At 61.7% G+C, this 26649-nt stretch overlaps 1 protein-coding gene across 1 annotated transcript; it reads left to right on the plus strand.

The window, feature by feature from the left end:
• The first annotated feature begins 6097 nt into the window (after window positions 1–6097).
• On the plus strand, window positions 6098–18670 carry WNT6 (Wnt family member 6). The gene is made up of 4 exons (XM_086465883.1): window positions 6098–6174; window positions 14533–14753; window positions 17623–17924; window positions 18209–18670. The coding sequence occupies exons 1-4, from the start codon at window positions 6098–6100 to the stop codon at window positions 18668–18670; spliced, it is 1062 nt and encodes a 353-aa protein (XP_086322009.1).
• Window positions 18671–26649: the final 7979 nt, after the last annotated feature.

Raw genomic sequence — 26649 nt, forward strand, 5'->3', positions numbered from 1 at the left:
CACTGCCTGAGTCATGAGACATGCTGGGGCCAGTGGGGTTGTGCAGGGAGGACATGGGGAGATCCAGAGGGATGGGGACAGATCCCAGGCCTGGAGACAGCTGCTTTTCTTCTACAGAGAGCATTCAAGTGGGACCCTCTTGTCCCTCTCCCAAAGGTCACCCCATCCCCTTGTTTCCCTCTGTCTGATCCCCTCAGACCTGGGCAGGGGCTTGGGGGCAGCACAGAACTTTTGAAACAAGAGGTAAATCAACCAGCACGATGCTCCATCCTCCTCCCACACACCACATGGTGCTCAGCACCCAGCAGTGAGCTCTGCTGTGGTCTCCCCCCATTTCATGCCCTGTGGGGCCCCGGTGGGCCAGGACCTTTCCTGAGGACGTGGGAGCTGGACGGGACGCCGGAGTGAGCCCGAGGCCGTCGGCCCGTTATCGCAGGAGACAGGAGGCAGCCCTGGGCTGCTTTCAAGTGGCCCTGGCTGATTAGTGACTTCAAGTGCCTATGGAGTTATTCTAAGTCAAGTAGGCACGAAGGGAGCCAACCCGGGACCAGCGAGACCAGCTCTGGGCTTTGCTAGGGTGTCCCCCATCACCTCTGCTCCCCACCAACCTCGCCGAGCCAGGGAGCGCCCCCCCCCGCCTGCAGCCGCTCTCCCTGTCCTTTACTCCTCCTGCAAAAGGCTGTTTGCTCCAGCCCAAAGCAAACCTGATTTTATCTCCCAACTCCAGTTCCCTTGGCTGTGGGCCATGGTCGATGCCTCCCACGCAGAACTTGTGAAGCCCATTCGGGGACCCGCACACAGAGCGGGCTGTGTACGCTGCCACATGACATCATGTTTACGGCCCGCAGGGGCCCAAGGACACCCCCTCCCAGCAGCATCACTCCCAGCCCAAGCAATGTGTGTCCTTCCTGTGGCTGGACAGACGGATGTGTGGGGAGCTGGAGGGAGCAGGACTGGCCACAGCGCCATGCCTGCCCGCAGAGGGGTGGTTTCAGCATTGCTGTGATGCGCGCTGCTCCCTCCTGGCCTCAGTTTCCCCCCTGGGCAGTGGAGAGTGGATCCTGTGCTAGCAGCAAGGGTGCAGTGCTGCAGTGGCACAAGGTCAGGACCTCAAGCTGTTGCGCAGAGAGAAAGGCAAATTTTCTCCCCTTGGGATGTGGATATTCCCTTTTCTCCCAGGACACAGCTGGGCCTTTTCTGCTGCTGCATGAAACTGAGGTTGTTGCGAAAGAGAACAATGTCCAGTGCCACAGGGGCTCACTAAGGAGTGCTAGAGCTATCCTTCCTCCCATCCATCCATCCATCCATCCATCCATCCATCCATCCATCCATCCATCCATTAACACTTGCATGCAACTTTCTATCTCGCAGCCATCTCTCCATCCATCTACCGAGCTGCCTGTGCACTCACCCATCAATCCATCAACAAACGCGTGCATCACTCTTCTCCTCCCATCCCCACACTACCTGTCTGTCCGTCCAGCTAGCCAGCCAGCCCCTCATTCATCTGTCCATCCTCCCATTCACCCCTCCATCCATCCATCACCCACCTGTCAGTGCCTGAGCAAAGCCCAGCCACTGGACAGTCATCCCTGAGGGCACGGTGTGTGCCCACATGTGCATGGGACATGCTGGCCATGTGGACCACGGTGGGCAGGGATGTCCTGGGCTGTGTCCGGCTATGGGGCAGGGGCTGGCAGCACTGGCCAGGGGGAGGCGGGGGACCCATCTGTCTAATTTAAGAACGGGCCCCGCCGTCGCTGTCAGCGCCGGGCGGCTCTGATCTGGGGACAGGTCCTCGTCAGCTCCGCTCACCGCCCGCCGGCCTGACATGAAAGGGCTCTGTGCCCCGATAAGGCCCCAGATGCTCGGCCCTGGAGGTGGGCAGTGCTGCAGCCAAGGCTGGGGGACCTGCAAGCAGTGAGCCTTAGTGTGACTGTCCCCAAATTCACTGTCACCCAAGTGCCACGGGGCTTGTGTGTTTGTATCTGTGGGGGACCTCAGCCCTAGGAGTTGCCTTCTGCTTTGGGCACCGGATCATGCCCTGTGTCACCACCAGCTTCCACCGGTGACATGACCCTAGGGAGGGGTCTGTCCCCAGTGACCCCTGGCTGTCACCAGCCCCTCCGCGGGCCATTACCCCGCACCAGAGTCCCCCGGCTGCGAGCGGCTGTGGATGGGGACCATGTTGTTTTAATAAGATCATTCTCCTCCTGCCGTGAGGTTGTAACCCCAGGCTTATGACATCACAGCGCGCTGCCATGGAGATGCCGGGATGTCACAAACACAGCTCGATGACCTCACTGCAGGAGCAGGGGATGGGGCCAACCTGGGTTTGATTGCCAATGTCCTCGGGAATAAAGGAGGGGAGGGACGCTGGGAAAGTATGCGGCTGCTGAGCGCCGGGGTGTTTGGGTTGGAAATCGCCACGCTTTCCCCGCAGCGGGAAAGGCCCGTTCCTTCCTCCCCCCGTCCGCTCCCTCCCAGCGGCCAAAGCCCCCCTCAACCTTGCGGCTGCGGAGCAGGGGGGCTGGGGGAGCGGGACACCCACATCTCTGCCCTTGAGGCCGTGCAGTGGGGAGCAAGAGCCAGAGCTCAGCACAGCACTAGGGCACCAGCTTAGGGGCAGAGAGGGGGTTGGGGTGGGGGTGGGGGGGAAGCTGTGTCCTTGAGCAGGATGGGGCACTCGGGGGGTGCTTTGTCCCAGGAGCAGGATGGGGACCACTGGGGATGCTGTCGCACAGGGCAGGGTGCGTCAGTGTCTGGGGGAGGTCTCCTCTTCCCCAGAGGAAGCCCAAAGCCATGCTGCTACGTGGACATAATTTCCCATCACAGCACCCTGCAGCTGCACCCCAAAGCACCCCTTGGCCCTGCCCAGCCACCCAACAGCTGTCACCTCTCCAGCCCATAACCAGCGGCATCTCCTGGGGTCCAGCCCCCCCTGCCCCATCACCCTTCCCTGCTACAGCCTGGTTCTCCATCCTCTGCACTCAGACCTTGCCACTGCAGCTGGCTGCGGGGGACACCCGTCCCCCCTGCTTCTCCGCTGCAGGGGTGCAGGGGTGCCTGCTCTCCCCCTGCATCCCCCGTCATTAATTTCCATCAGTGGCCAAGCGGGGCTGGGGCTGCCCGGGGGTGGCCGAGGAACACGGCGCTTTCCCCTGATAGCAAAAATAAATACATTAAAATTCTTGCAGGAGGCAGAAGAATGCGGGACGGCAGGAAAAAATTGTTTTATAATTTGTAATAACACAAAAGCCGGGGAGGGGGGGGTGAGCTGTGAGAGGCAAGGGAAGGCAGAGACAAAGGATCAGCTGCGGCAGAGAAGGCTGCTTCACGGTGGCAGTGGCATCCCCATCACCCGTAGCCCCATCTCAGTGTCACCACCATGCCCTTGTCCCCCTGAATGAAGTGGCCCTTTGCGTCTTGTTGCAGAAGGAGGGGTGAGCAAACTCCTGGGGCAGGGGGAGCAGGCAATCACCCCCCAGCCGCTTAAGCAGGGCTCAGCATCTCTGTGCCTCAGTTTCCCCCTTGCTAAAGGGAGGATTTTATGCAACTGGGAGAAAAGCCGGGAGGCAGAGGCAAACCCCAGTCATCCCCCTAGTCCCAGTACCCCTGGTACAGGCACGAGCCTGCCTTCGCCCATTCTGCCCCACCAGCCCCTCTCGGGGTGTTTTGCCACAGGACCCAGGTGATGGGGCCAGTTCCCATACACGTGCTGGGGGCATTACAACCCCCCCAGCCCCCTTCAGCCTCACACAGAGCTGGGACATGATGAGGTGAATCGCTGTGCACCAGCCGCACCTGCTCGCCGGGACGGGGCTTCCCCTCCTCCCACTCCCCTCTTCGGGGCAAAATCAAAGGGATTTTTCTGCCCTTAGGAAATCAGATAAAGGCTTCTCACCTGCCCCGCGCTACCTCTGTGAGGAGGCCGGGCGCTCGGGGCGGGGGGGACAACAGGCACTTTCAACACGCCGGCAGATGAACCGTGTGAGCCGCTGTGGAGCTCTGCCCGCAGGGACTGGGGCCCCAGGCATGGTGTCAGCCTGTCCCCGGCCTTGGCAGGGATGCCCCCTCCTCAGGAGCTGCCTGTTGGTGACTTTGCCCCCCTAAATTCCAGGCAATGGGGTAGGATGGAGGAGGCTGGTGGGTGAAAGCGAAAGACACCAGGGACTGGGCATGGTGCAGCAGCCCAGACACAGTGCCCAGCTCAGGGAAGGTCCCATGTCACCATGCTGGGGCCAGGACAGCTCAATCCTGGTCACAACACCAAGGGTGCAGAGTAGGAGCCCAGCACCTGTGTGGGAGGGCAGGGAAGGAGCAGGTGGGAAACCTCCAGAGGTGGTGGGAGGCTCTTACCTCCTGCACCCAGGAGGGAGAGGAGAATCCTGCCAAGCCACAGATAAAACCTGAGTCATTCACCACCAAATGTTGCTGGAGGGGAATGAATGTGCCCGGGTGAAGGGGAGAAGCCGCTGGTGGCTGGGGCAAGGGAAGCAGCGATGGGCAGTCAGGGCTAGAGTGGGGCAGAGAATGGGGGGTGGTACCCTCTCAGGAAGGGAGACAGAGCCTGAATCACTGCTGGAGGGAGGCGTGAGCTCACGAGCAATGAGGGTCCTCTACTTTGCCCATTGCTGGTGGCAGACACCCCATTTCCCTCGGGGTAACCCTGTGAGCTAGCTGGGTGCCCAGGGGTGGATCAGGATGCCCCAGGGTGTCTGCCCCAGCCCCAGGATACATGGCCCAGATGCTGCAGGGCTGGGACCTGCATCCCCAAGCTCTGCTGAATCGGATGGTGCAAGAGGAAGCAGAGACCCAGGGTCCTGGGCTAAGCCCTGCAAAACCATTCCCAAGGCTGCTCAGGGGGAAGAAAATTGGGGTGGCAGCCTAGGGGCACTGGCTCCTCCTGTCCCCAGCTGCCCAGCCCTGGTGTGGTGTGTCCCCACGCTACCGCCCAGGCCCCTCAGCTTCCTCCTGCCCAGAGAGCTCCTGCTGCCTGCTGTGACCCGGTGCTGGGGGCTGCCTCCCTCCTGGGTCCTGGCTGCACCTGAGATGACATCACCATCAACAAGCCGGCCCTCCTCGCACTCTTCTCCCGGTCTCTTTGCTCCTGGGACTCGGTCCCATCATTCACCTGCGTCTCGCCTTGCCCCAGGGATGCCTCCCCAGAGGAGCTGAAGCCAAATGTTGGGAGATGCTTTTGGTGGTGGGGGGGGAGGTGTCACTCCTCCGGCGTCCCCAAGCAGGACAGGCTGGTCCAGGGGCAGGCAGGGCCGCTGAGCCAGGCTTGTGCCAAGCGGAACCAGTAGAAAGACAGGGGCTAGGCAGGGCTATGTTGGGGGGAGCAACTCAAGGGTGCCAGGTTTGGGCAAGGCCATGCCAGGGGTGTCAGGGTCAGACAGGAGAGCGACGGGCAGGTGCCGGGGGGGGGGGGACACACATCGAGGTTGGGTTGGGTTGGTTTTGGCAGGGGACGCGCCAAGGACCCCGAGCGGAGCCAGGCAGGGCTGTGCCAGGCAAGCTCCCGCAAGGGCCTCGGGGCTGAGCCGGGCTGTGCCAGGTGGGGCGGTGCCAGACAGGGCCGTGCCAGGTCCCCGGGGCTGCGGGGGACAGGGCTGTGCCAGCCTAAAACGGGTGCACGTCCAAGCGCGGCGGCGGGACGCGGGGCCGGGCAGGCTGCGGCCACCATCGCGCTGCCGGAGGTTGCCCGTGCCCGTGGCCGTGGGCCACACCGTGGCCGTGGCTGCGCGCCGGGATCCCAGCTTGGCACCCAGGAGTCCCCCCGCCCGGCCCGCCCTGTCCGTCCCCCCGGGCTCCGGTTTCCCTGTCGGAGGCAGATGCTTTCGCAGCCCCGTCCCTCCTCCTCCTCCTTCTCCGGAGCAGCCTCCGCGCCGCGCTCCAGCCGCCCGGAGGTGCCTGCCCAGCCCAGCCCCAGCCCAGCCCAGCCCCGCCGGCAGCGGTGCCCGCCCGCCCGGGTCCGCCGGAGGGAGGCAGCGGGTACCCACCCGCCGGGGCCCGGCCGGACCCTCGGGGCGGCTGCCCGGCTCCCCGCGGGGCGGAGCGGAGGGGGCTCGGCTCTCCCTTCAGCCCTGGCAGGATGCTGCCTTCCTCCCGGACCCAGCTGGGGCTCTTCTTCATCCTCCTCTGCCCCGCCAACATCATCGGGCTCTGGTGGTGAGTAGGACATCCCGGGGTGGGTGCCAGGAGGGCGCGCAGGGTGCCTCGCTCTCCAGGGGTGGGCCCCTCACCCTAGCTTGGGGACAACAGAGTCCCCTATGCCCTGGGCAACCCCTTGGGTGGGGAGCGCTGCTCGCTGGCCCAGGAGGATCCAAATCGGGAGCACCCCCCCATGCTGTCGGGGTTCGGTGACAGGACCGCATGGGGGACAGCAGGCTGGGGGACCCCCAGGGGTACGGGGCACCCGGGTTCTGCAGAGAGAGCTGCAGCCTGCTTCCCTGCACCCCAACCCCACAGCCTGGGAGGGCTGTGTGCCTGAGGGGTGGGGAAGGGGGGATAGGGGCCTCCAGACCCCTCCAATAAGTCAACTTTAATTAAAAGCCCGAGGGTCCCTACGGTGTCCCCTCCCGAGCGGTGGTCTGGACGCGGCAGGGACAAAACCCCTGTTTGTAATGGTGCCTTCATCAAAGGCAGAGACGGTGCCTTGCAGGATACCGGAGGGGGTGGGGGATTCATTACAGGCGCAGAGCTGGGACCCAGCCTTGGAAAGCCCAGGTATCTGTCGAAACATGAACTATTTAAATCTATTAAGAATTTCACCCAGCCTGTCTTTATCCGGTTTTAAGTGCTTAGATTCCAGCTCCCCGGCGTGCCGTCCAGGCTATCATTCATTATCTGAGGCTATTCGTCTCCACATTGTCACACTCTTTTGACCCCTAAAATAAAGCTCTCCGTAAGCCTTTCCCCTCCCAGTCCCCTGCCTGCCCGCCAGCGATTTATTCTGCAGCTCCATCCCCTTCGCTAGCCCTTGCTCCAGGGGTGCAGGGCAAAAGTGGGGGGCCTTGGTGGGTATAAATGGTGCTATTACGGTCAGTTGTACACCAGCTGAGAGTCTGGCCCCGGAGCCCAAACGCTGTGTTTATTGCCGGGGAAAGGGTTAATGCGGGTCTGAGAGGGGCTTCTTTGGGTTTTTTGCAATCAGAGGGGAGAGCGAGGGAGGGCAAGCCCTGTCTGGGGCAGGGTGCTTGCGGAGGGCCCCCCTGCTCCCTGCCACCCACCTCGGTGTAGCTATGCCATCACGGGGCACGGTCCCTCCTGCTACCTGAGAGCTACTGGTTTTCCCTGGGTGATTCTCAGACCCCCACTCGGCACGCACGGCTGTCCTTTCAGCTCTCCCTGCTTCCTCTGCCCCATCCTCATCAGTACCCACCCGACTCCACCCCCAAGCTCATGTCCCGTGCCCCAGCTCTGGGGAAATGGGTGCCCTCCTGCCCATGACTGGAGTGGGCAAGGGTGAAGCAGGAGCCTTCAATTCGGGGGCAGGCAGACAGCACCAGGGGTACTGCTGCCCCCTGTCCCGGCTGCTCAGAGCCGCGTCTCGCTGCGGAGTCTGGGTCCTGCTGGTGCTGTGACCATGCCGTGCGTGTGCTGGCAGCGCCGACTTGGGGAGATTAGTAGGATTTGGCAGAGGAGGGCAAGGGGTCAAACTTGTTTATTCTTCTTGTAAAAAAGAAGAAGGAAAGGAACCTCTAATTTAAGAATAATAACCCAGCTGCACGCAGCGTGGCTGAATGTGCCAGGCAGCGGAGCGGCTGCAGGGGTATCACGGGCACACACTCTGCTTCACTCCAGAGCCAGCGAGCCAGGAGGAGGTGATGTGTGGATGAGGCCACCAGCACCACCAAACGGACGTGCTGGGCTTCCTGGGACAGGGCACCGGAGCAGCTGGCTGATTCACGAGCTGCTTCCCGTAGACCTTGGCATCTCCAGCCCCTGGCTGAGATCATCCCTCATTTCCAGGGAGCTCTTCCCATGTGGGGGAGAGAGGCCCAGGTGCTGCCCAGCCCCTTGAGCCGGCTCAAGGCAAGCATCTTTTCACAAGCCTGCTCCCAGTACCCGTCCCCTCTCCCATGTCTGAGTAGCACTGGTGTCTGTGGGTTTTGCTTTTGATGAGGAAGGGTTCAGGGGTGCAGCCATGTGTTGTGTCAGGGCTCCTGGAAGCCCCAGGCCTAGTGGCACTGGTAGACCCATTCCTTGCTGTCTCTGTCACTGATGCATAGGGACTTTGGCGACATGCCTTTGCGTGTACATCTCTGGGCACCTGTGGGTGCTTAGCCAAGGGGCATGTTCCCCTGGGCAGGAAAGGAAGGTCTTTACAGCCCTCCCATCTCACCCCTGGGTGCATTGGCTGTGCAGTGCAGGGGGATGCAGGGGCTGCCTTTTTGAGGTACTTTTTTCCCACGCTGGTGACAAACGGATTGGTGAGAGTGGCACATCAGGGTGCAGCGGGGCTGGGCCCCAGGGGGCATAGTCCCCAGCCCAGGCATGCAGCCAGCCTTGGCCGCTCACAGGTGGTAACTGCACATGTTGGGATCCTGGCAGACAGCTGCATCTACAGAGAGAGGCTCGAGTGGGATGTAGGAGCAGTGATATCATGCTGGTGACATCGTAGCCTGAGAAAGAGCATCTTCATTGTGGTAGGATGTCCCCAGAGGGCTCGCTGAAGATACAGTCACCCATGTCCTATACCTCCTGTGCCCCTATATCTAAGAAGAGACAGAGGCACAGACACACGGACCTTTCCATGGCAGATGGGAGCAGGCTATGGACAGTGTGATGGGAAGATGTGTCATTCAGGTGCTGCCGGTCCCTTGCTGGTCCCCAAGTTGCAGGGAATAGGCTCCCCTGGCTCCCACCAGACCTGTAAGATCTCTTTCTTCCTCCTCCCCTTATCCTTTTGTTTCTCACCCAGCTCCTTGTGCAACAGTGATTCCTCCCTGAGCAGGACAGGTAGGGACTGCCTGGGGCTCCTGGGCTGACTTGGAAGGTGCAGGGATATGGGACAGGCAAACCTGGTGTCTCAGGAGCCCCAGGCAGGTTCAGGGCAGTATTTCAGCTGAGCTGGTTTGTGGTTGGGCTGTATGGAGGCAGCATGGGGTCAGGGATGCACAAAGTCAGGCTTCCCCAGTGCCCCAATGCCCATGAGCTCTCCGTGGGCACAGCCAAGAGCAGTTGGGAGGTGAAAGAGAGCACAAGGGGGAAAAGCATCCCAGGTGAGATGTGCTCCACCCCAGCTGTGGGTCTGAGGGGGCTCAGAGGGATGGGCACCTGCCCTGCGTCCCCTTTCCATGCATGCACGTGGGCAGTGCACCTCCAGGTTTTCATGGGGCTCCTTCAGAGGAGCTCAGGGAGGACCCATCCACTGGCATCCATGGCTGCACCCTTGCTTGAGGGAGTCCTGTCCCTGTGCCCCGTGAAACCACACACCCCTGGGTGGGTTTCATACACCAGTGGCCTCCCCTTCTCCTTTGCTCTCCTGACCAACGTCTGCGCTGCATGGAGCCTGTAAGGGCAGGCTGCTGGGCTGTAGGGCCCTGCCTGTGTGCCTTGGGGTGAGCATTGTGAGTCACCCCCTGCCTTGCTGACCCACAGCCCACGGTCCTCCGTGACGCCTGGCGGACTGGGCTGCCCCGCCACCCTGAGCATGCCCTCATCCCCGGAGCAGTGCCATGCAGGCAGCAAAGCATGTCCCAGCGTGGGAGCCCCTGCCCAGTGCTATCTCTCTGTGCCCCTTCTGGGGCAGCTGCTGACCTGCTGGGTTTTTCAAAGGGAAAATGTTTCACTTGTGCTCTTTGAGATGGTACCGGCTCCACAACTGGGCTACTGAACAAGACAACTGAACTTTTCCCCATGCCATCACTCGTCCCTGCTCCTGCTCACCTCCATGGTAACACCCAGGCTGCCCGACCCTGCCATGTGCATGCTCTAAGCTGGAGGGCTCAGTTGGCCTGAGCAGGAGGGTGCTAGGTAGAGCAGGGTACACCCTGATGCTTGCTCAGGATGTACAGGGTCTTACTGCCATGCATGGCACTCATGTTTGGGCATAAGATAGCCCAGCCCTCAAGCCACTCCAGCTCCAGCCTCCACCAGTACCAGGAGGAAGGATGCAGTGACCAGGTGTGGGTGGACCCCTTTCTTCTCATCCCAGCCCCTCCAGGGTTAGGACATGGTTTCAGGATGATGCGAGCACATGCTCCTTCCATCCACCCCAGCACAAGCTCGGGCAGCTCCTGCCCACGAGAACCCGGCCTTGGCGTAACCCTCTAGCCAGCAGGTCCATGGGTTGACACCATGCCATGCCAAAGCCTCTTTCCTTTTGGGCAACATCCCAGCCATTTTCATCCCACCCTTGCTGAGGAGGTCCAAGGGATAGGACAGGGAACGGAGTCCCCCTGCTCTCCCCAAACCATGCCATTTCCCGCTCCCTTGTTGCCCCCGGTGCTGCTTGGCAGCTAAGCCCCAGCAGTGCCCCCCAGGGCAGTGACTTGCTGCTTACTCACCCACCACCCCCCCACCCCACTCCGTGCACCTCCTGCTCTGCTTTCCACACCCGGCTGCCCCGGTTAGTGGCAGCACCCACGCATTGCCCCGGGTGAGGGGCCAGGTGCCCGCCGCGTGCCTGCGTGGGATGAAGGGAAAGCTGGACGGGTGAGAAATCATGTTTGTGTCCCCCCCTTCACCCTGTTTGCACAGCTTGGAAAGAGAGAGGCTCCCATTGGGTCCGATTTCCTTGCAGGGCTGTCACTGAGTGTGATACCACTGGGTGGGATGTGGGGTGGGTGACATGTTCCCCCCAGGAACGGAGCTCGGCTTTCCAGGACTGGCATCCTGCAGCTCTCGCCTCTCCAAGTAGGTGGAGAAGTGCCTGTGGGCTCAGAGTGATGGGTTGGGTACCCCGGCACCCTGCATCCCCCTCCTGAAGGCATCCAGGGGCTGGGATGGAGACTTGGATGCGAGGCACGCCGTGCCCTTGCCACCCCACAGCAGCGTCCCCTTGCCACATGGGAAAGCCCAGGCAGCAGTACTCAACAGGTGCAGACCTGGCTGGTCCCACGTGGAGCTGGCACAGCACAACTACTGCTCTCCCTCAGTGTTTCAGAGCTGTCAGGACCAAAGGAGACATTTTTCCACCCAAGATGTGGATGCTGCCTGCGAAGGCTGACGATCCTCTTCCTTGATGCATGGCTCTGCCAGCCCCTCTCCATTGTCTCCTTGCAAACTGGGACCCCACTGGCTCCCCTTGATCATGGTCCGCTGGCAGGGGCCAGGAGAAGCCCTGCTCCACACCATCCCCATGTCCAAGGGGGAGATGGGGACTTGTGCCAGGCTCCTCAGTCTATGATTTTGGCTGGGAACCAGACTGGGACATACCGGAGGCTCCATGACCGTGAGCTGAGCCGGAAAAGCTGGTGATTATGTCTCTTAGGAGCCCCCAGCTCTGTCGCAATGAGAACGGCGTCAAGAGCACAGGGGTTGCATCAGAAGTGCCAGTGACTCCTGTCACCGGGACTGGGCTCAGGCTGTGGCTCTGGCAGCCAAAGGGATGACAGCAACAGGTTGGCCATGGGTTGCAGCTCCTCTTCTGTGCCTCAGTTTCCCCTTTCAGCAATGAGGGTTGTTTCCCTTGCACAGGGGTGCTGGAAATCATGGTGGAAAGCGAAGCTCATCATCCTGGCTCTTTTTGGGGCAAAATAGCAGCCACCCAGCAGCAGTTTTGGCAGCAGGTGAAGGGCACTGGGGGCAGGTGGGAAGGATGCTGCTGAGGCACCGAACCCGGCTGGGGGGCTGCAGGGCAGGAGGTGGTGGGGGGCCGGGGTGCCCCGGGCAGATTGGGGGGAGCCAGGCTGGCGACCCGGTTCCTTCACCAGGGCAGGGGGAGGAGTGCCCAGCGGCAGAGGTGGGGCACCTTAATTGTAGATGCGGGAGGCCTTGGAGCAGGACAAGCTCAGGCAGATCTGGGCCCCGCGCCGGAGCCCTTGCCAAAGCGGTAGCAGTTTGGCAGCATTTTTCTTGCCCTTGTCTCCCCCCCGGCACCCCCCCCCCCAAACCCTCCAAAGCAAAACAGCTCTCGGGCTCCCGGCAGCCTCCCCGCGCCAGAAAGTGGAGCCCAGCGGAAATTAATATCGCGTCGGACTTAGGCAGCCCACCCCACGCCTCGTCGGCATGGCTGGCGAGCTCCGGCGCGCTCCCGCTGGCCTCGCTGTCGCCTGGGCCATGGGTGGGGACCCCCACAGTGCCGGCGAGCCGCCCGCCGCCCCCTGGCCCCGCAGGGCTGAGCTCTTCTTCCCGGCCTGATCCGGCGGGCCGGGGTGAGCCGCAGTTCAGCATTTGATCTGATGGCCCCGGGGGGCTGGCGCATCGTTTTTATAGAGTACAAAGAGTCGTCTCTTAATGAAAGTCCCATCCCGGCTCCTCTTCTTCCCCACCCCGCTGCAGCAGGCGGCCAAACCTCCGCCATCCCATTGGGGGTGTAGGGAGCCCACAGTCCCCAAGGAGGGTGAGCGCGGAGCCTGGCATGGGGGCTTGAATCCCGATGTGATCGTCATGGGATGGGACTGGACAGGCTCACTCGTGGCTTTCCCCATGGGCCTCAGTTTCCCTGTCAATGGGGGACCTGTGCCCGCCCAGCCGCAGCCTGCAAGTCTTTCCCAGCTGCCTCATCCCTTTGCAGAGGTGTCCATGCATTATGCAGCAATGGGAAACTGAGCTGCAGGGAGCAAAGGGAGATGGGTCCTCCCCAGCAGTGGTGTGGGCTTGCCTCAGTTTCCCTTCCAGGCTGTGCCTTTTAACTGTATTAACCCTTTAGACCCCCAGCCAAAACATAAGGGCTCCTTTTCCAGGCTGTGTGACAGGGCACGCCCTCCCCAAACCCAGCTGGGGTTTGATGGGCAGGAGATGCGGGCAGCTTGGGAGCCTGATGTGGAGCAGGGGGAACCTGGCAGTACCTTGAGCTTCAAACAAGCTGCTCAGAGGGGGTTTGGACCAAGGGCATGATGGCAAGCAAAGTCCTGCAGCCTGGTGTCCTGAACACAGCCCCCCAGCTGCGCGAGAGCGGAAAGGAAACCCAGAACACAGTTAAACACCGAGATTCAGCTTGTGATTTTTGAGCCCCTGGGGCTTGGCCAGACTATAAAGGTCTGGTTTTGGAAGCTGCAGTGCAACCAGTGCTCCCCAGCAAGCAAGGCTGCCGACAGCATGGGCCGTTCGGGTGCTGCTCCCCAGGGGACCTCAGGAGATGTGGCCTCACGGTCCTCAGGCACCCCAAAGCACTGGGGGATGTTGAGTCCAGCCATGGGGTTCTGTGGGCACCCACAGCCAGGAAAATCATGTTATCGAGCAGGACGAGCTCTGAGCCCGTGGGAGTGGTGCTGGAGACAAGGTGGGGGGTGGCTGAATGGGGTTGTGTTTGGGGCATGCTAAATTCGGGTGGCCCACAGCCACGTGGTCTTCATGCCATGGGACGGACAGCGTGGGCGGGAGACCTTCAGCACGGCGTGCCTGCCCTCTGCCCGCTGTGGCTCTGGCATTGCCTGCGGTGGAGCTGGAGCATCGCCCGCCCCGGCACGGGGCACGGTGCTGGCAGGCTGCACAGCTGCACGAGCCGTGCCACGGAGGGCACTCGAGGCAAAATGTGTGGGGAAAGTACAGGAGTTTCTGTAGCCAGCGGCACGCCAGGGAGCACGGCGTCGTGCTCAGACTTTGCCTCCCAGCCCGGAGAGCCAGGCACCTCGCTCCAGCTGTGCTGGTGAGGAGGAGCTGCCTCTGATATGGCCCAGCCGAGACTTGCCCTCCCGCGCTGGCATTGGCAGGGCTGGCGATGCCACCTGCATCCCTCCCTCGCACGCCTGCGCCCGCCCGCGGCTCCGTTCCGCTGGGGCCGGTGCCTGGGTGGGAGGAGGCGAGCATGGGAGCCTGGCCAGCCGCCAAGGGGCTTTATCACCAGCCGAGGTCACTCTGCTCGTCTCCCATGGGGTAAAGCAGCAAGCTGCCCTGGAGAGGGGGAGGAGAACCAAAAGCGCTGGCTGGGCTCCCTGCTGTGCCCACGGGGCTCCGGGAACTGCAGCTGCACCCAGCATCAAGCATCGGTCACACCACGATGCCAGGGCTGTGCTGGCTCAGTGCCAGACCCAAAGAGCAGGTGCTGACAGCTTCTCTGCTACCTCCCATCGGGGGACACCACCATCGCCCCCAGGGATGTCCCCAGGGGCTTTGAGGTGCCGAGTGGCGTGTGCCAGCATCACCCTCCAGCCAGCCTCACAGTTGAGGATCTCTCCCATTCCCCAAATGGCAGGGCAGGGCAAGGTATCCTCTAGGTGCTGGTGTGCAGATGTCATCTTTTGTCCTGCCCTTCCTGCATACTTCTCCCCGTCCCTGTCATCCAGGCTCAGCACTGAGCTGGCATTGACCAATGTCCTTACTCCGTCCCTGGGAGCAGGTCTGACCATGCCCCATCCCCACCCTGGTTCCCCCTGGTCTCGGGTGCTGGTTTTGCTCTGCTCGCTGTCCCTCCTGCAGGGCAGTGGGGAGCCCCCTGGTCATGGACCCCAACAGCATCTGCCGCAAGACGAAGCGGCTGGCGGGGAAGCAGGCGGAGCTGTGCCAGCTGGAGCCAGAGATCGTGCAGGAGGTGGCCAAGGGCACCAAACTGGGCGTCCGGGAGTGCCAGTACCAATTCCGCTTCCGCCGCTGGAACTGCACCAGCCACAGCAAGTACTTTGGCAAGATCCTGCAGCAGGGTAAGGCCAACGCTTCCTCAGCCTCCCATCTCCCAAAAAACCTCCAGCTGCCCAGTCGTGCTTCTGCCCAGGACTCCTGGAGCAGAGGGGGTGTGTATGTGTGTGTGTGTGTGTGTTGCTCAGTGCTCCCCGGTGCAGTCACGCTGAGGTTTTACTGCCGGGACATGTCTCCCCGTGTTGTAATGAAGCAATTACCGATGCTCCCAGACAGCGCAGGGCTTCACAAAGCCCAAGAATGCACCCTCCGTCTGGCAGTGATTTACTGCTCCTCCGGGACCCCGGGGTGTGCTGGGAGAAGAGGCCCGGGTGGGAGGCAGCACGCTGTCACTGGGAGCTGCCCCTCGCCCCATGGGTGCCCTGCAGATCCCTCCTCCTGGTCTTGCAGGGAGCAGAGGAGAGTGCTTGCCCCTGTCCCTGTGCCCCTGGGTGAGCACCCTGATGTCACCCCAAGGGACAGAGGTGGGGTGGCAGGGAGGGATGGGGAGGTCCCAGCCAGGTGGATACAGTGGTCCAAGCCCAGCCCAGCTGCATCAAAGCCAGAGCAGGGGCAGAGCGAGGGATGGGAAAGCCCTGCCGTGCTCCCCAGGGAGAGAGGCAGGGGGGTGGATAGGGAAAGGGGGGATGCTCAAAGCACCTCGAGCTGGTAGGGTCACTTAGTGGGTGGTGAGTTTAGTCCTGCCCCTGTTTCCCACGTTGGTCCCTGTGACAGGACGGATGAAGATGCTGGAGTGAGCTCCAGTCTCTTTGGCCATCTCATCTCCTGCCGGTGCATCTGCTGGGCCAAGGCAGACTGGGTATGCCCTTGGGCCTTGCAGAGGGGGTCAGGGTGACCTCCCTGGGGGCATTGCCAAGGGCAGAGTACCCTGGGCACTCAGCAGCTGTGGGTACCAGTGGAGGGCAGAGCTGGGGCCCTGAAGGAGACACTGGCCTGTGGAGGAGGGGCAGGCTCGTCTAAGAAGCCGATTTCCAAGTGTGGGTTCTGCCCAACAGAGGGAGGTGTATTCAGTCGAGGTGCAGAGAGCCAGGGCACACAGGGGACACTCCTGCCACTGGAGTCACCTATTTTCACACTGACCTGGCAGCAAGGCAGGTAGGATATGTGTCAGGCAGGGATTGAGGCTGGAAACAGGGTGGTGCCAGGACGCCAGGGCCAGACCAAGTGGTGAGTGGGTAATGCTGGCAGATACACTGTTGGGTACCCAGGGGTGGTTTGTGTTGGAGGAGACACAGGTGCATCAGACATGGGGATGCTGAAGGAGCCACCATGCTCTGTTTGGCCCAGCCTCTCTGCTGGGGCAGTGGAGATGAGTAATGTCCTGGGGATGGTGGTGAGTTTGGGAGCCCCCGGCACTCTGAGGACGTGGGACATCCCAGCTAGAGGTATGGCAGTCCTCAGGAGTACGGAGACGTGCCAGCAGGCAGCAGCCTCCCTGTAAGCTTGCAGGGACTGCATAAACCATCCCAGCATTTTTGGGGTTCCCAGCTGCCATTGGATGGGCATCGCCCATCTGATGGCCTCTTCTTTTTAAGGATGCTGCAGTGGGCTCCAGGAGTTCCTGGCTGTGGGCTCCCCGGCACAGCTGTTCCCCCTTCCCTCCCTGCTGCCCGTGCCAGGCGCAGCATGCCAGGGCAGGCTGGCTTGGGGGCAGCCACGTGTCTGGAGGAGCTGTCAGAGGAGCAGCATTCTCCCGGGGCCGTGGCTGGCAGGGTGGCATGGGGTCCTCTGCCAGCTGCGGGCTGCCTGCCGAGGGCTCTGCCAGCCCCAGGCAGGAGCAGGTGGGTGGTCGTGTGGCTTAGGTGGGGCAAGAGGGCCAGGGCAGGGGACACGAGTCCCCAGGGTGACACTTCTGGAAAGGCACCAATGTGGCCAGATCCTGCCAACAGCAGTGGGAACCAGGTGTTGCGTGGGCTTGTGGAGGAGCCGCTCATGGGAACCCCTCTTTCCACAAGACCCCCAAGTTAGAGTGCTGGGGATGGAGGGATGGAACACTCCCCAAAACACCACCTTCCCCTCCGTCCCCATGCCCCAGGCACCCTCTGTGTGTCACCACCCTGGACCAGCCCCACCCTGGTATTTGGGTGGGCACGGGTTTGCCTGGCATGGGGCGGGGGGAGTGCAGGAGCCCCCCCAAGCAGGGCGCCGCGCCCCCGCTGCCAGAATCCCCCGCTGGCTGCGGCTGCGAGCGGCAGGTCCGGGCAGGGGAAAGATGCTTGGAATTCGTGTCCCGGAGCAGAGAGAGACAGGAGCAAATACTAATAATAAATAATCCTGCAGGGTGGAGGCTGTGCTGGTGGAGGGAGGGGGGCAGGCAGCGCCCTCTGGCAAAGTGAGTATGGGGGGGAGAGTGGGCAGCACAGCTTCGTCGCTGACACCCTGCAGAGGGGCGAGTGGCACCCGCCGTGTCCCTTACAACACTTCTCTCCAGGTGCCAGCTTGCAGCTGGGGGTGGGATTATTACTGTTTGGAGGGACATTGCAGGGTAGTGTGAGGAAGCTGTGGGTACCAGCTGGTCACCCAGGCCCACCCCCTCACCCGCCCCCCCCCAGCTCTTCAAACTCTCCTCTTTCCTGTGGGGCAGCACCCACCCTTGCAAGAGGAGGCAGGAGATTTGTTGCCCCTAGGACCTTACAGCTGGTGTGAAGGAATGGTGGCAGGGCCTGGCTGTCCCCCAAATTCTGTGTATCACAGCTCCTGCCCCAGGCAACCTGCCCCAGAGTAGGCGCATCCCCTGGGGATCAGCACCAAGCATAGACGAAGGGGAAGAAAGGGAGGTCTGAGGCCCCGTGGGATGTTGGCAGGGGGATGCTTTGCTTGCAGAGAGTTTGCCAGAGCTGACTCTGCATCCTGGGCCTGTCTGTTCTCCTGCAGATATCCGGGAGACAGCCTTCGTGTACGCCATCACGGCAGCCGGGGTGAGCCACGCCATCACGCAGGCCTGCAGCATGGGCGAGCTGCTGCAGTGCGGCTGCGAGCTGACGCGGAGCCGGGCTCCCCCCTCGCCCACGGCGGGTCCAGGCATGGAGGGCACAGCCTGGGAGTGGGGGGGCTGCGGGGATGATGTGCAGTTCGGCTACGAGAAATCTCAACAGTTCATGGATGCCAAGAGCAAGAAAGGCAAAAACGACATCCGAGCTCTCATTGACCTGCACAACAATGAAGCCGGGCGCTTGGTAAGGCCCCCGCGCTCCCTGCCCTCTGCAAACATCACCCCCCATGCCTCTACCCAGCTCAGACCTCTACATTTGTCTCACCCAAGCCGTTTACCTGCACCAACTTTGGGTGAAACAGGACCCAATATCTCGCAGGAGCCCTTATCAGGTGCTTTACAAATTCCCTGTGGCCCCCCAGCACCCTGCCCCAGGCCAGGGCAGCACGAAGAAGCAGGGTTTTGGCTGGGAGTGCTGGGCAGGGCGGGTGAGGGCGCGAGGGCTGAGCATCGCTGTCTCTTCCCCAGGCAGTGCGCAGCTACATGAGGACAGAGTGCAAGTGCCACGGGCTGTCGGGCTCCTGCACCCTGCGGACCTGCTGGCGGAAGATGCCCCATTTCCGTGAGGTGGGGGACCGCCTGCTCGAGCGCTTCAATGGGGCCTTCAAGGTGATGGGAGGCAACGATGGGAAAACACTCATCCCTGTGGGCGAGAACATCAAGCCTCCCGACAAGCAGGACCTCATCTACTCGGCCGACTCACCCGATTTCTGCTCAGCTAACCGTAAGACGGGCTCGCTGGGCACCCGGGGCCGCGTCTGCAACAGCACAGCCATGGACACGAGTGGGTGCGACCTGCTGTGCTGCGGGCGAGGGCACCGGGACGAGACGGTGGTGCTGGAGGAGAACTGCCTTTGCCGCTTCCACTGGTGCTGCGTGGTGCAGTGCCGCAAGTGCTCCGTCCGTCAGGAGCTCAGCCTCTGCGTCTGACGGTGTGGGGTCAGGCGAGGACAATCTGGGGGCGGCCACCCCCAGGCTCACGCTGCAGCCCCCCAGGGACAGAGACGGGCTGAGCCGGTGGCAGGGACGGCGTGGGTGAGCACAGTTCTGCACCCCAGGGAGTCCTGGCTTCCCTGAGGGACAGCGTGGGGCTGCGTGGCATCCCCATGGCCCCCACGGTGGGGGCTGCGGGTGCAGAGCTTCCACTAATAAAGCTATTTAAAGCTGGTGTGCTACAGCGCTTCCTGGGGAGGGTTGGGAAGCGCTGACCACCGTACTGGGATGGGACCGGCTGGAGAGCCGTCCTGCCCCAGCCTGAATCCCGACCAGCCAGACTCCCTCCAGCCTCCTGTTTGTGCTGGCTGTGCTGGGACTCCAGCAGAGCCTGGCTCATTTTTTATCCACTGTCTGCTCTTCTCTGTGGTTGTAGAGCCAGGAGATGAGTGTGGATGAGGGCGAGCGCTCTCCTGTACCGCTCTGCAGCCCCCAGGCTGGGTGGGTGCTCTTCTCCCACCATCCACAGACACCATTGCTTAGGGATGCCAGTTTGTATCCTGCCACCACCTGGCCTGGGATGTTTGCGGTGACCTGCCATCCACAGTTCCTCTGTTCACCCCTCAGGCAGGAGGTGCGGCTAGCTGCCCTGACACCATGGTGATGGGCTGTCAGTTTCTTGAAGGTATCCTCTATTCTTTTCACTCTGTCTTCAGCCCGTCGCTGCAATCCCCACCGCAGGGCCTGGCATGGAGAAGCCCCACATGGCGCTGACACTGTTGGCTTGGTGGCATGCGAGGCATTCGCTTGGCATGCTGTGAGCCACGTGCAGCCTCACCTGGCCGGCACGGTGCCAGGCATGTCTTGGTAACCTGATCAGCCCGTGCCCCTCGTGGGCAAACACAGGGCGAAGAGCAGCCTGCCTGGCTGCCCAGCAAGGCAGGCTGCCATCCCTCTGCTCCAGAGGCCCCGGGGATCTCTGAAGGGGTCCCTCACATGCTGCAAGGAGCCTGCGGGAACTGGTTTCTCCAGCCTTACCCAGCGTGGGGGTTTAGGTAACTGCAGAGGGGAACGTGTGTGTGCAGCACTCGCTCAGCTGGCAGTGCCACGCTGGGCTGAGGAGCCCCTGAGGGATGTCAGCAGAGCCAGAGCCTGGGCAGAGAGATCCACACTCCTGTGCCTGCTCTCTGCACTGTAGCAACACAGAGCACAGGGGCTTTGCCCGTCTACCCCTCTGCAAAAGGGCCACTGGGGCTCTCAGCCAAGGTGGGCAATGCCCTGAGCACTGGGTAGTGCCAGGCAGGGCAGGAGGGGGGCTCGCAGCGCTGCACACGCTGCAGGGCAAGGGGAGCTGCCGCGGGGTGCTGGTAATGCCCACCAGCGGGTCCTTCCTCGCCCGCCCACAGGCAGCCAGCGGGAAGGGCAGGGGAAGCAGGGTGCTGGTGAACCATTAACTTGGCCCAGCAAGTGCTGGGGCGGGAGCATCTAAATCTGTCAGCTGCAGCTTTGCAGCTGGAAATTCCCTCCTGGCTTGCCCACAGCAGTGCGGGGAGAGGGGAGGCACACGGGGCTCCCGGGAACTCCCGGCCACGCGCCCGCCCATGGAACACATGGGTGGGCGTGAGCAGGGCTGGGTGGGTGTGGGTGAAGGTACCTGTGCATGCAAGCAGCTCGGTGTGCAGGTGTGTGCGTGCGCAGGTAACATGTCTATGCGTGTTCACGACCATATGTGTGCATGTGAGCTTGGTGCACACCCACCAGAGTGAGCGTGAGCCCCTTGTGGGTGCGCAAACAAGTTGGCCTGCTTGTCTTCATGCATATCTATGAATACAGGGCAAATTGTCAGCGTGTGTGTGCCAGTGACACTGTCCCCACGTGTGCTTGTGTGAGAGCATGTTTGTTTGCACATGTCTTACTGTGTTTGTGCAGGTATGTCAGGGACAGGGAGGACACGCATGGGTGCAGGAGGGCCCTGCAGGAAGGGAGCTGCATAGATGCAGGGTCTGTGTGCTGGGAGATGTGGGGACCCATTTCGTAGGCTGAGCCCTTTGAACTAGAAACACTGAGGCACATCTCAAGCCCTGGGCTGTACATCAGGGGACCTCAGTTCAGGTAGGTCCTGTGAAACTTTGTGTCGCCCCTGCTCTCTCCCAAGAGACATCCCAGGCTGAGGCAGTTACACTTGGGGGATTCTGAATCTCTCTGTGAGATGTCAGAGTCCTAGCTCTGACCTTCAGCAAGCTCCTTCTCTGGAGTCTACCTCAGTTTCCCTACAATGGGCTGCTTTCATGCTGCATGAACATGGCTCTGGGCGTCTGCATCATGGATAAACACTGGGGAAGACAGGTAGTTCTTTTGAGTAAGGGATCCAACTTGTGTCCTCTCTGCCATTGCCCCAAAACACAGCTCCTGAAGGCTGTAGACCACAAAAGCCAAAAATGTGGAGGGGGAAGATGGAGAATGGAGCTAGAGCAGGGGCAAGGCTCTTGGAGAGAGGCACATGGCCACTGATTGTGGGGTAGCTCCTCTGCACTCCCAGGCTATCTCCAAGTGCCCTGCCCAACTGGGGAGAAGGATTAGCTCTTGTGAGAGATGCCAACTCCCTACCACTGGTCCCTGCTGTCCCTGAGCTGGCAGAGCCTAATCCATTCCCTCTGTAGCCAGGAGAGGTCCTGGCGTAAGGAGGTGATGCCAGTAGCCAGGCAGGGACTGGACCTGATCCAGTGGTCTGGAGAGGGCCAGCAGAGCCCCCTAACAATCTCCCAGTTCCCTAGACCCCTCGCAGTCCCCCACAGCTCCCCAGACCTCCAGGAGCTCCCCAAGAACTCCCCATCCCCATCTCAGACTCCTAGAAGGACCCCAGCAGTCCCTAGGGACCTCTCATCCCCCCCCCCCCCCCCCCCGCCTCCAGTAACAACCCAGGTCCCCAGAAGTGCCCCAGGAGCCCTCCAGACCCCTAGGAGCCCACTGTACCCCCTCAAAGGCCTGCAGCATCCCCGCCGTCGCCGTGGCAACTCAGGATGCGGGGCGGGGCGGCCGGCTCGGCACTGGGAGGCCGCCAGGGGGCGCTGCGGCACGGCATGCGGGGCGGGGGGTTCCCGGGGGGGGCATGGGGGGGGGGGGGAACAACAGGGGGAGTGGGCATGGAGGGTGTGCATGGGGCGTGGAGGGGGGGTGGAGGGGGGTGGATTGGGCATGAGGGGTGCATGAGGGGGATGGGGGGTGTGGGGAAGAGGGGGAGTGGACATGAGGGATGTATGGGGGTGGTTTTGGGGGACCTGGGTGGCGGGGTGTACGGAAGGCATGAGGGAGTGCATGGGGGGCGTGCATGGGAGGGCATGGGGATGTCTGGGGAGTTTGCATGGGGGTGTGCATAGGAGGGCACGGTGGGGGAAACGTATAGGGGTGTGCATGGGGCTGCATGAATGTGGGTGTGCACGGGGGTTCGGGGAGGTTCCCGGGGGGCATGCTGGCGGCTGGTTGTCTGTACGGGTGTGCGTGGGATTGTACGTGAGAGAAAGTGCATGTATGTATGAGCCCCCCTGACTCCCTCCCAAACTCTTGGCCCCATGCTCTTGGGGGCAGTGCTCAGGTGGGATCCAGCTCTGGGGGGCTGGTGTGAGCCAGGGGTGCACAAGGGTGGCTGTGTGGGTGCCACATGCAGTCAGAGAGTCTGGGGGGTGTAGCTGTATGTGTGCGTGTGTAGTGCAGATCCCTGATGCTGAGCAGTTTACATTGCAAAACTTGCAGGATCTTCCCAAGGGAAAAAGAGGAATTTTATAATATTTGGGTTAAAAAAAAAAAAAGAATCCCAAACCCCTGTAACATTAATGGCTTCGTTTTATTTTATTTTTTTTTTTTCAAATGGGAAGAGCACAAGTTTCCCTTCAATTGCCCAAGTTGAAAACAGCTGGACAGATTAATTCAATCAAACTCGGAAAAAAAAATCCCTCTGGACTGGGACCAAAAATAAACTGTTTTTGCCAAAAAAAGAAGCTTTTTAGGAAAGTTTGGAGTATTGCAGATAGGCCTGTGATGGGTAGGCTGAGAAACCCAGATACCAGCTCAGCTGAGGGAAGGCTTGGACAGCAGTACCCGAAACCTCCAACAAACCCATTTCTCCTGGTTGCGGTCCCTCTGCCTGCTGGCTGCTGGGTGCCGAGCAGGGGGCTGCCTGGCCGGCGGAACTGGATCCCAGCCAGGGCTCCTGCCTGCCCAGCCCTGCTCTCCCAGGAGGCCTCTTGCTCTCCTTCTCCAGGCTCTGCTGCTCCCTCCAGGGAGCTGCCTGCAACTGTCCTCCTCTGTCCCCACTCCAGCTCCCAGTGACAGATGTCACCCATGCAGCCACGGGGTCACATCCACCCTGACCTGCCCAGGAGAATCTGGCTCATCTCTGCCAGCCGCTGGGTCTGGCAGGGGAGAGGTGGATGCTGGGTAAGGTGTCCAGGCCAGCCCTACTGCAGCACCTCCAAACACCCAAGAAAGGGGATGCGCTGGCACCTGGGGCACCCAAAGCAGGGTGCAGACAGTGGGCATGAGCTCTGGAGGGACGGGAGATGGCGTGTGCAAGGATGCCCAGATGTGCTGTTTGGGGAGACTGCCTGTGCACATGAGGGGTCTGTGTCCCTCCTTTTCTTTGACCCTCTCTGGCACTGGTGTCTGGCCCCAACTCTGTGCCACCACAACATCCTGGGGCCAGCCGTGCTGGCATAGCGGACACTAAGCAGTGTCTGCAAGGGTGGTGGGCTCTGGAGGTTGGCACGGAGCTGCCCCCTCCCAGAGGACCCCTCAGTGCCCCCCAGCAGAAGGGCAGGGCAGAGAACCCCCACTCTTGGGTCCTGTTTCTGACTGCCAACATCTCACCTTATCCAAATCCCTTCTGCTCCCGCAGCCTCATGACTTACCCTGTAACAAGGGCAGCAGCCATCCTCCATCTCTGGGGAGGGGGCTCTGCCTATGCCTACCCTCCCCCTCCCTGAGAGCACAGCTGCCGGAGGAGTGACTGCTGAGGTGGCTCCATGTCCTGCTCAGCCTCCATGGGAACCAGCACCCTCCGTCCATCCCTGGGGCTGTGCCTCCCTCCCCACAGGGAAGAGGTGCCCAGGGCAGTGCCACACAGACATGCCTGGGCGGTCCCATCCAGCCACCACCCCAGCTGGCAGCTTGGCCCTTTGGGGACATGCTTTCCTTGCCAGAGGCAGTGCAGGGGCTGTGATCCCCCATCCTGGTCATACCAGCACCCCAACCAGCTTGGAGGATGCTCTGCCACGGGGTGTCCCCCTGCACAGTCCTTGTGGTGCGGGGGCCTGTCCCAGCCTGGGCATTTGAGGGTCCTGCAGGATGGTACGTACAGTGGAGCTTCAACCTCTTCCCTGCACTCTGCTGCCACTGTGGCACCCGCTGCTAGGTGCTGGAAGGAGGATAAAGAGGGAAGTTCTGCCTCACCACAAGGATGCTCCTGGGGGATGGCCGGAGGTGGCCGGATCCTGCCTCTCCGCCCTGACGTGAGGGGCAGCGTGGCCAAGCGACAGCGCTGGGGCTGGCGTGCACCCACTGCCCTGGGCCCCGCCAGCACCCTGGCCCTGGGCAGCCAGAAGGACTGGCCGGGCCGGCCGAGTGGCCGTGCGGTTGGCTCCTGAGTCACACGAGCAGACTCGGGCAGGTCACGGGGTGTGAGCCAGCAGGAGGGTAGCGATGCTGGGGGCTCCGCTGATGCTGGGCTGGGGCAGCTTGGCACGGTGACTAACGCTGCCGCAAAAGGCAGGGTCGCCCCGACCCCACGCCCAACCCTGACTCACGCAGCCGTTGCTCCGGTCCCGTGGGTGCTGCCGGGCAGGGGAGCGAGGAGAGCTGCGCTGCAGGACGGTGAAAGCTGGGTGCGTGGCTGGCTGCATGGGCTCTTGGTGAACCTCTCCTTCCTCCTCATCCTCCAAACTGGCTTGCGTGCCCCACTGCAGACCACAAGCCAGGCAGCTCCCAACACCCTTCCCCTCTGGCCTCCAGGTCCTGGTGGCATCAGACTGAGTGTCTGTCCTGGTCCTTCTCCTTCTCCATCTCTGTCCATCCTCCTGCTCCTCCACACTTTAAGGTTCTCCAGAACTTCCCCCTGCACCCCTTCAGCCCCACTCTGGGTCAGCAGAGCTGTCCCATCCTCCCACACCTGCACACACAGACTGGCTGGACCTGATGGTCCCAGGGGCCATTAGCCCCTCCAAGGCTGTGCCATGGCCTTGCCGTGCTTGGCTGGAGCAGGTTGGTCTCTCCTCGTGCTGTCCTCCAGTTCCATCTGCAGCCAGTCCGTAAGATCAAGTGGGAGCAGCATTATACAACAGAGATCTCAGCCCCTGCCTTTCCCTGCCATGGGTCTCTAGGGGGTCATCCTTGGACAACCCAAAGCCCCAGAGAGATGATCCCCTGCTCCAAGGAGATGCCAGAGACCCTCTACCCAGTGCCTATGAAAACCACTGCATGATTGTCCAGGGCACAGGGCTTGGAGGTTGCTTATTCCAAGGTAGAAGGGGCTAAAGGAGGGCACCTGCCAGGAGGGAAGAGGGGAACGGAGCCAGTGAGCCAGGGGCTACATGCAGAGGTGCTGCAAAGGGGTCCTGATGGAGACGACAACAGAATAGCCATCCCCATTCTCCTGGGGGTGTGAAGCCTGTGGTGTGGGGTGCTGGCAGGACCTGCTTCTGCATAAGGGAAGAGGAAAGGAGCAGGGAAATGCAGACAGCCTAGGGCTGAGCAGGAGGATGTAGCGTGTAGAGATGGAGGGATGGAGGGACAGAGAGATGGTAGGAGGGATGGAGGGAGAGAGGGATGGAAGGATGGAGGGAAGGGAGGATGGTGAGGAAGAGAGATGGATGCTTCCCCAATCCCCTGCACAAAGCACATGCCGGTAACCTGCTGAGGGAAGGGACCTGCCTGGGTGCTTTGGCCTGGGCAGGGGAGCTCCAAGGGCTGTTCCCATGGTGTCCTGTGCCAGTGACCCGCCCCCCCCCACTTTTCCTGCCCTGGCTCTGGGGGGCAACACCCTTCATGCCAGCTCTGAGAGCTTTCCACATCCCTGCCTGGGCTCTGCAGAGTGTGGGGCTGCTGAGGGGTGCTGGAGACAGGAGAGAAGCTGGAAGGTGGCAGGTCCCATGGCTCTGTGTCCCCAGCTGGGGGACTGCAGCAGTGACAAGGACAGCTGCGGTGCTCAAAGAAGGACCAGCTTTTGCCCTAAGCCTTGATGCTTCTATCATGACCAAAGCATCCTCCACCAGCCTCACATGCCTGCCTGTACCCATCTCTGCTCGAAGAGGCCAGATCCTGTCCTGTAGGCCTCCAGTTCCTTGGGCCACCACAGATGCTTAATCTTGTGCTTAAGGGCTTTGCCGATGTGACGCAGAAGAAAGGCTGGAGCAAAGGGCTCACCTGGCCCTGCTTCAGCCCCAGGGATGTTGCTGGGACATGAGGAAACAGGTCCTTCCCCCACCTGCCCTTGCTGTGAGTGCCGAGACAGTGGGACGCAGCGGCCGGCCTCCTCCCCAAGTCAGCAGGAGCGTGCGAGTGAGACACCCGCTCTTGGAAGCGATTATGTCATTAAGGGCTGGAGGAGGATGAAAGCGTTTCCCCCTCTGATTTGCCTTGGCATCTATTTGTGCGCAGGATCCTAACGAACGCACAAACATCTGCACTCCCGGAGCCCGGGCGCCAGGGTCGCTGGAGCAGCAGGAGTCGCCTTCTCGTGGGAAGGAGCCCCGCTTTCACCAGGGGACCCCCAAAAGGAGCCCCCAGAGCACCCTCTGGTGGGTCCAGGACAAGGGCAGCCCATGCCTGAGTGTAACCCCTGGGGTGGCCTGAGAAAGCAGGGGGTGGTGAAGTCCTGCTGGGGACACCAAATCCAGGGTGCTGCCTGGCAGAGGGGGCTGCTCCTCTGCCTCCCCCCCACCTGCTAAGGGGTGGTTCAGTCAGTCTGTACCAGGGTGCAAAGGGGA

Source organism: Leptosomus discolor, chromosome 5 (assembly GCF_034619465.1).
Source record: "Leptosomus discolor isolate bLepDis1 chromosome 5, bLepDis1.hap2, whole genome shotgun sequence".
Lineage (NCBI taxonomy): Eukaryota > Metazoa > Chordata > Aves > Leptosomiformes > Leptosomidae > Leptosomus > Leptosomus discolor.